This window comes from Henckelia pumila, chromosome 1 (assembly GCF_033568475.1).
Source record: "Henckelia pumila isolate YLH828 chromosome 1, ASM3356847v2, whole genome shotgun sequence".
Lineage (NCBI taxonomy): Eukaryota > Viridiplantae > Streptophyta > Magnoliopsida > Lamiales > Gesneriaceae > Henckelia > Henckelia pumila.
Window position 1 is genome coordinate 70,246,267 of NC_133120.1, and position 9,833 is coordinate 70,256,099.

The following is a 9,833-nucleotide window of genomic DNA, read 5'->3' on the forward strand; positions in this document are numbered from 1 at the left end:
TCACTAGAGTAATTTGCATATCTAATCCTAATGTGTAAATAAGTTACGCATGAATTTAAAATCTCATATATTATGAATTTCAAATCCATTTTCCGGAACACCACTTCACCATATTTTATAACAAAATTTTGAACATTTAGTTTAGATTCCTGGACTTTTCTATTGAGGATAGGGGTTAACAATTTTACGGTAAAAAGCTGTGTCAAAGACTCTCTCAATCAACGTAACGTATGGTGGAGAAACGAGATTGGAGATGGGCCACCCATCATTTGACAAAATCAGCTGCCAACTATATATATTAATAATATATATGCATATTCTCTGAAAACGAGTTCCCATAATCGGCTCCACGTTCATTTAATTTATACATTGAAGTAGTCCTCTCATTTCATCTGCCAAATTTAATTGTCACGTACAATTATAAGTATTCCTCCTAAGGAATCCCAGCTCATTCTGCATTATTATTATTTCAGGGCGGGCAAAAATGGATGATTCAGGCTACATCAAGATTGGTGCAGTGGGAAGCAAAAGTGGGACTGCGTGGGATGAAAAGGGTCGGACCAAGATCGTGCAGATATTCGTTTCGCACGACGAAGAGATCAATTCCATTCAGTTTCAGTACGCTGAGAATGGGAGTCTGGTCCTGTCTGATAGCTTTGGCCACAACGAAGGATACAAGTTTGATGTTGTAAGTTCTTTTCAATTTGATGATATGTTTATTCATGCTTTGAGTTTCTCCAAAACCGAAACGGAACCAGATCGAACTAGAACCGGAGACATGAGGGCAGTGCCACTTTTGGGCTAGTGTGGACTCCAGTCCCACCTATTTTTAAATTTTTTTTTTCAGCCCCATGATTTTTTTTTAAATTTCAAACTTCAGCCATATTGTTAAAAAATTTAAAATAGAACAATTCTCACAAATCATACTCCGTTCTCGTATATTTGTTTGCTTTATTGTCGTAATTTTGAAACTACTTATTATCGTAGGTTTTTATGATAAACTAAACGATTTTGAGATAAAATTCGACAACTCTAAAATTATGTCGAATATATAGTTGCAATTATTTGAATTACAATAATATTGACTAATGATGTATATGAATTTTCAGCTTGGATTTTTTTCCTAAAAATCTATAGTTGCAAATTTCCGAGAAATAATCAATTGGTTGAAATAGTTGAGACTTAAATGTTGCGAGTATTATTGGGCTTGTATTGCTGTTTTTCGATTTAAAATAACCAGAACTGAATAATTATAATTCTTTGTTTGCATTTTTAGGGTGATTAGATTTCTAGTTTGGTAACTTAGAGAATGAATAAAATTAAAAAAAAATCAAGTTATTATTGCCAAAATATGATACATCAATTATAGTATAGAGTTAAGCAAATTATCGGTTTCGACTGAACGAACTGACCGAACCGAATTAATTGAAAAATATGTTCGCATTTATTCAATGTTTCGGTTTTAATTTTAAAAATATCAGTTGGTTTGGTTCAATTTCGGTTTTCATATAAAACTTTTGTCAACCGACAAACTTGACTTTTATTAAAATTTATATTTTCTAATAAAGTTATTTGAATATAATATTATAAATTTCTAATAAAATTTTATTGGACAATATAACTAGATTTGAAAAAATATATTTTATAAATAAAATTTAAAATTTATTTAATTCAACTTTTATATTACAATTTTTAAATTAAAACTTGATTTTTTTAAAAAAATCTATAAGTGCGATTAATTTTATTTCGGACCGAAATAACCGAATTTTTCAGTTTGGTTCGTTATGTTTTGTATTAAAGTTCAGTGTATTCGGTTGAATTTGTCAATAATTCGATTTTAGAAAGTTTGATTAATTTTAGCCAATGTTCACCTTAATTATTACTAACACAAAATAAAATCAGCCCCAAGTAGTTTTAAATCATGGCTCCGCCCCTGAGTGACCGTATGTAAGTTCGGTTCAAGTTCCTGTAAATCATAAAGTAACTAGAAATGGAACCCTATGTAAAATAATTTTAGACTAATGATCCACGCATGCGACAATTCGCGTGCACATATTTTTAGCATAATTAAATAATTAATTACTTTTTAAAATTTTAAAAGTTACTCATTTTAGAATTTACTAAAATAATTTTTTAGAATCATTTTTATTGAACGAAATAATATAAGGGGTAGTTTTGTCCATCCACTAAAATAGTAAAATTAACTACTCTAAGGGTTGATGTATTATTAAATAGTATAGAGTTTTAAGGTCTTGTAAAAGTACAAAATTTTGATCAATGACATGTAGCTCGTCTGACACCAAAATGTTAAGTAATGACATGAGGTCTCGAGTTCGAGACTCAATTATAGCAATCATTTCTCTAAAAAAAAAAACTACTTATTTTTTTGTAAATAAATTTAATCTGTTGTGAAAAATAAAAATTTATGGTAAAAACTAAAAACTCTAAAACTCAAAATATATATCAAACCAAACACTTATAAAATCTTCTCTTTAAACTTGTGTTATTTCTTCACAAATGTTGAGGTCTATTTACAGATCCTCAATTGAGAAATGTCCAAAAATAAATATGTCATCTATTACATAATCAAAAATTAAAATATTATCACATCACCATCACAATAATTTTCAATCTAATTTTAATATATAATTTCCAATACTCCCCCTTGTGATGATGATCGTGATACTACGTGTTTGTGTACTGCATCTTTAAAACCTTACTAGAAAAAACCCAGTGGGATAAAAACCATAGCAAGGAAAAAAGAGTGCAGCCACGTAAACTCCCCCTCATGTTAATACGATCGATTCATCACATACGCTGTAGATTTCGCATCCCAATATTATATATATGCTTTCTGAATATTGTCGTAGGAAGCGCCTTTGTGAAAAGATCTGATGAGTTCTCACTTGATTGAATGTAACAGATATCAATATATTTATTCTTCTCAAGCTCTTGAGTGTAGGCAAAGAACTTTGGGGGATATATTTGGTTCTGTCATTTTTGATGTATCCTTATTTCATTTGAGCAATACATGCAACATTATCTTCATACAGCGTCACAGGATTCTTGTCTACTGATAATCCACAAGAAGTTTGGATATGTTGTGTCATTGATTTTAGCCAAACTCATTCACGACTTGCTTCATGTAGCGCAATAATCTCGACGTGATTTGATGAAGTTGTTACGAGTGTTTGTTTCTGTGAACGCCAAGAAATTGTTGTGCCTCCACGAGTAAATACATATACGGTTTGGGAACGTGTCTTATGTGGATCAGATAAGTTTCCAGCATCAGCATAACCAATGATACTTTGATTGGTGTCTTTTGAGTACAAAAGTCTCAAATCTGTCGTTCCTAATAGATAACGAAATATATGTTTAATTCCATTCCAGTGCCTCTTTGTTGGATATGAACTGAATCTTGCCAATAAATTTACAGCAAAGTATATATCAGGTCTTGTGCAATTTGCAAGATACATAAGGGCACTAATGACACTTAGAGATGGTACTTCTGGACCAAGAATAACTTCATCATCTTCACATGGACGGAATGAATCCTTTTCTATGTTTAATGATCTTACAACCATTGGAGTACTTAATGGATTTGATTTATCCATATTAAAACGTTTAAGGATATTTTCTGTATAATTTGTCTGGTGAACAAAAATTCCACATTCTTTTTGTTCGATTTGCAAACCCAGACAGTACTTGGTTTTTCCAAGATCCTTCATTTCGAATTCTTCCTTCAAGTACATCATAACTTCTTGAATTTCTTTATTTGTTCCAATGATGTTTAATCATCAACATATACAACAATAATTACACATCCGAATGTTGTTTTCTTGATGAAAACACAAGGGCATATTGGATCATTTACATATCCCTTTTCATCAAGTGCTCACTTAGCCGATTATACCACATTCGACCGGATTGCTTCAACCCATATAATGATCTTTGAAATTTTACAGAATAAAATTCTTTGGGTTTTGAACTTTGTGCTTCAGACATCTTAAATCATTCAGGGATTTTCATGTATATATCACTATCAAGTGATCCGTATAAGTAAGCTGTAACAACATCCATAAGACACATTTCCAAATTTTCAGATACTGTCAAACTAATCAAATATCGAAACGTAATTGCATCCATAACAGGAGAATACGTTTCTTTATAATCAATTTCAGACCTTTGAGAAAAACCTTGTGCAACAAGTCTAGCTTTATATCTGATTATTTCATTTTTCTCATTTCACTTTCGAATAAAAACCCATTTGTATCAACAGGTTTACACCTTTATGTGTGAGGACTATAGGTCCAAAAACATTACGTTTATTTAGCGAATCCAATTCAACCTGGATGACATCTTTCCATTTGGCCCAATCATGATGAGTTTTATATTCACCAAAATATTTTGGTTCATGATCCTCATTTTCATTTATGATGTCACAAGCCACATTATAAAAAAAATATCTCATCAATATCTGCTATGTCTTTTCGGTTCCATATTTTCCAGTATTAATATAATTGATAGAGATTTCACGATTCTCGTCAGTTTGTGGTTCTGACAGAATATTTTCATCATCAGGTGTTTCTTCTGGAACACCATTTTCTATTTTATGATCATCGTGTTTCTCTATGCCTTTTTTTTTCCGAGGAATTTTATCCTTGGAACCGACTGGTCTTTCACGCTTCAAGCATTGACATCATAAGTGTCTTCAATTTGTTTCTTTGGAATTTCAATTCGAGCAGGGGCATTTACATCATGTATATATGATTTTGTTACCCCTTTTGTGTCTGCAAATGCATCTGGAATTTGATTTGCAATTCTTTGCAAGTGCACAATTTGCTGTATATCTTTCTCACATTGTTTGGTCTTTGGATCCAAATGTAACAATGATGGTACATACCATGTGATTTCTTTTTCGATGTGTTTCTTTTCTCCCCCTAACATCGAGAATATTTCTTCATTAAAATGACAATCAGCAAAGCGTGCTGTAAACACATCTCCTGTCTGAGGCTCAAGATATTGAATTATTGATGGGCTATCATAACCAATATAAATACCGATTTTTCTTTGAGGACCCATTTTTAATCGTTGAGGTGGTGCAATAGGCACATACACCATACATCAAAAAATTCTCAGATGAGAAATATTTGGTTCTTTACCAAATGCAAGCTGCAATGGGGAGAATTTATGATATACACTTGGTCTGATGCGAATTAATGCCGCAGCATGTAAAATTGCATGTCGCCATATATAAATAGGGAGTTTTGTTCTTATAATCATTGGTCTAACAATCAGTTGTAGACGTTTAATCAATTATTCAGCTAATCCATTCTGTGTATGAATATGAGCAACATGATGTTCAACAGTAATTCCCATTGACATCAATAGTCATTGAAAGTTTGGGAATTAAATTCTCCAGCATTATCAAATCTTATTTTCTTGATTGTATAATCGGGAAATTGATTTCGCAATTTTATTATTTGAGCCATTAATCTTGCAAATGCCACATTTCGAGTTGACAATAAGCATACATGTGACCATCTGCTAGAGGCATCGATCAATACCATAAAATATCAAAATGGTTGGCCCACAAATATCACCCTGAATAAGTTCAAGAAATATGGGTGATTCTGTTTGGATTTTAGCTGGCGATGGTCTTATAATAAGTTTTTCAAGAGAACATGCTTTACATTGAAACTTATTATTCTGAAAGATCTTCTGGTCTTTCAATGGATGACCATGTATATTTTCAATAATTCTTCGCATCATTATTGAAGCAGGATGTCCCAATCGATCATGCCAATTGGTTAATATTGAAGAACTATTAACCACCATATTTGATTTGATTGGCCTTATATGTGTATAATGCAATCCAGTAGGGAGCATTGATAATTTTTCAACCACATATTTCTTTTCTGATTTATATGTGATAAGACACATATATTTCTGATTTTCATCAGCTATCATCTCAGTATCATACCCATGAGAATATATGTCATTAAAACTCAATAAATTTCTTTTTGATTCTGGTGAATATAAAACATCATTTATCAAAAATTTTGTACCATTAGGTAACAAAAAATGTGCTTTTCCACAACCTTCAATCAAGTCTACATGACCTGATATTGTATTCACCATTATTTTTGTTGGTTTTAATTCCAAGAAATATCTTTTATCTCGGAGAATAGTGTGCGTTGTACCACTATCGGATATGCAAACTTCCATGAGATTATTTCCTTGTTTAGCTTTGCTCATACCGTTTTTCATTTTGAACTTCAAAAGAAAATATGCAATAAAAAAAATTAATGACATTATATGAAAAATATAACATGTTTCATAATACAAAAATACATGAAAAATACAGTATGTTAAATTCTATTCCCACCAATATATTAATCAATGTCTTCGAAATCATTTGAAAAATCAGCAGCATCGAAATGAGATGAACCACTTGAATGGTTAATGTTTTCAAAAAATTGGTCTCTTTTCCTTTCCCTTTTGTCGATTCTTTATAGAGCTTACATAGGTGCTCAGGGGTTCGACAAATATGTGACCAATGTCCTGGAGTGCCACATCTATAACAAACACTCTCAGATCTTTTTGAGTGATTTTCATTTTCACTCGTATTTTCATGCTGCCCTTTTGGTGGTGGTTCGTGGTGTTCTTTTGAGATGAGTTATTGAAGTAACTATCTCGATTATTTTCATATCCACGGCCGCGACCACGACCGCAATCATTTTTACGTCCACGTCCTCGTCCACGCCCACGTCCTCGACCTCGTCCACGACCAAAATCTGGTCTATGCCTTTTATTTTGGTTTTTATTTTTAATTACGGCATTTGCTTCTGGAAATGCCGTTGATCCAGTGGGTCAGGATTGATAATTTCTCACTAATAATTCATTGTTCTTTTCTGACACAAGAAGACATGCGATGAGTTCAGAATATCTCAAAAATCCACGCACTCTATACTATTGTTGTAGAGTTATATTCGATGCGTAAAAAAGTGGAAAATATTTTTTCAAGCATTTCCATTTCAGTAAGAACATGCCCACAAAATTTTAATTGCGAGACTATTCGATACATCACAGAATTGTAATCACTGACTTTTTTAAAGTCTTGGAATCTCAACGTATTCCATTCATCACGGGCGGTCGGGAGTATAACTTCCCTTATATGCTCAAATCTTTCTTTCAGCCATTTTCATAAAATCATTGGGTATTTTTCTGTGAGATACTCACATTTCAATCCTTCATCAAGATGTCTACGTAAGAAAATCATAGACTTTGTCTTTTCTTGTGAGGATGATATATTATTTTCTTTGATGGTATCACTTAGACCCAATGACTCAAGATTCATCTCTACATCTAGAGTCCATGTCATATAATTCTTTCCAGTGATATCGAGCGCAACGAATTCATTCTTTGCCAAATTTGACATGGTGATACTAGAAAAATAACAATGCATTTTATTAGTTAATTTTCATAAATATGACAATACAAAATAATGGATAAATAACGAATACAAGTATGCTTAAAAATAGATGAAAAGTGTGCGGTGGATAATCGCCGGTGAGTACAAGACTCGTGAGCATAATGATCATAATCGTTATGAAAAATAGCCTTAGAAATGTCATCATCTTCATCTTCAAAAAAAAAACCAAGGAGAAAATATTTTGAGAGAAAGAGTGAATTTTGGTGTGATTAAAAATGAGTTTGAGTGAACATATTTATAGGCAAAAAACTAGCCGTTTTGTTACCGTTTGTGACCGTTGGGGGTAAAGAAAAAAATCGAGTATGTGTTGAATAAAATTGGAGATAATCATGCGATGCATATAATGATAATCATAATTAAATAATTATGTATATCATATCACATTATTATAAGGTCGGTGCCTTAGACATCCTTTTATATAATATTGTGAAATTATACAAATATAGTTAGTATAAAGTCAGGTATAGTATATCATATCACATTATTATAAGATCGGTGTCATAGACAGTCTTTTATATAATATTGTGAAATTATACAAATATAGTTAGTATAAAGTCAGGTGTAGTACCAGAGTCGAAACCCTCGATTTAATTGGTTCTGTTTTTACCTTTTGGTATCATGATTAGACTTGACCTAGACATTTTACATGATAGATCAACTACTTTGCAACGATTTTGTTAAATAAGCTGCATGTTTATGACTTTTATTAATCTTTTGACTTTGAATACAAAGATATGATTCAAATTTTAAAAAGGTGCAGGTGACACTGAATTACCCCTCAGAGTACATAACTTCGGTGAGTGGTCACAAAAGTTACAACAATGGTCGATTGAATTCGCTCACATTTGGCACCAACAAGGGCGAATACGGCCCGTACGGTAGGTCAAGCAGCCACGACAAAGAATTCAGTTTTCGCCTGGGAAATGATCGCCAGTTCGGAGGATTTCATGGCACCGCCGATAGCGATACAGTGAGATCGATTGGAGTTTATCTAAAACCAGCGATAACTTTAGACTCATTTCGCAAAAGTGAGAAGGTTGTAAAGGCTGACGAGAGTTGGGAAATGTTGCATGAATAAGACATTTAATTTGTTTTCTTCTCTTTTTGAGTGATGGTATGTTTGGTGTTAGAACTATAGTAAAGAATACATCTAGTGTTTTTTCTTTCTTAATTCATTTTCCCAATTATTATTATTTTTTGTCGTGGCGAGGAGAAAAATTTCGAGGTTTTCTTGGTTTTGTTATGCGAGTTTTTGAGGAAATAAATTGTATGCTTGATTAATTTACTTGGCAAAATACAAGTTTTATGAGAATATTAGCAAATGACATTTTGAAGTTCGCGGTGTCAGTTGGCTTTTTTTTAGTAGGTCTATTGTGACTTCGTGAGACTGTTTCATTGATCTTTATCTATGAGAAATATCAACCTTGCTCATATTTACAATAAAAAGTAATATTTTTGGTTAAAAAAATATTAATTTTTTATTATTAACTCAAATAAGAGATTCATCTCATAAAATTGATCAAAGTTGATACACAATGAGAAGAGTCGAGGGAGGATAAATTATGAGAATAAGGGAATCGAGCTAAATGTTCTTTCTTCTTTTATTAATGTGAAAGCTTGAATTTATACATACTAGTCTCTCGGGCCTTATTATTTACAACTCAGTCAAATTGCAAAGCCTGTATAAAGCTCATTCAATTACACTCAAATTTTAACAAAATCATTATGCCAAGAAGGTGGTCTTATAATTCTTTCGAGACTCTTTATGTGCTCTTTGTGGTGCTTCCATTTCCATTTCAATACTTGAACTCCTATCACATCATATACTGGATTGATGCTTCTAGTGTCTATGCAGATCTCCGTTGGAAAATTGTGTTGGAAAAATGGAAAAGTTGTACAAGATGTGAATGAGAATTTAACCTCATCCCACATTGGAAAAATGAGAAAATGGAACTCAACTTAAATAGCCCAAGTTGAGCAAATGTGTTGGGGCCCCAAGGGGTACCCATGTTTGTTAAGGGAAGCGGACCTAGACTATGCTAGGTTCGAACCATTAGCCACACGCGCGCGCCGCCGGCCGGCACGAACCGGACGTGGGCGTGGGCATGGGCTGGGCTGGCTCTTTGACAAATATTTAATTTTTGGATGAAATAAAAATTTATTTAGTTTGTTTTGTTTTCGTTTCATGTCTAAAGAGTTGTGTCCATTCCGAACCAGTGTGTCTTTTCGGCTGAAATCAGTGCACCCCTTCGCCTGAACCAGTGCGTCTGAACTGATGCAACTCATCGAGACAGTCTTCCAATGCCTATAAATACCTCATGTCTGACTCCATTTGAAC

At 32.8% G+C, this 9,833-nt stretch overlaps 1 protein-coding gene across 2 annotated transcripts; it reads left to right on the plus strand.

Annotated features, from left to right (window-relative positions):
- The first annotated feature begins 271 nt into the window (after nt 1-271).
- LOC140875526 (inactive protein RESTRICTED TEV MOVEMENT 1-like) lies at nt 272-8,688 on the plus strand. Of its 2 annotated transcripts, none has more exons than XM_073279233.1 (3): nt 272-374; nt 474-688; nt 8,250-8,688. In XM_073279233.1, exons 2-3 carry the CDS (start codon nt 485-487, stop codon nt 8,571-8,573), a joined length of 528 nt encoding a protein of 175 aa, XP_073135334.1. In that variant the 5' UTR covers nt 272-374; nt 474-484; the 3' UTR covers nt 8,574-8,688. The 2 variants fall into 2 exon arrangements, with proteins under 2 accessions (XP_073135334.1, XP_073135335.1); XM_073279234.1 differs by having other exon boundaries at nt 8,256-8,688.
- The last annotated feature ends 1,145 nt before the right edge of the window (nt 8,689-9,833 follow it).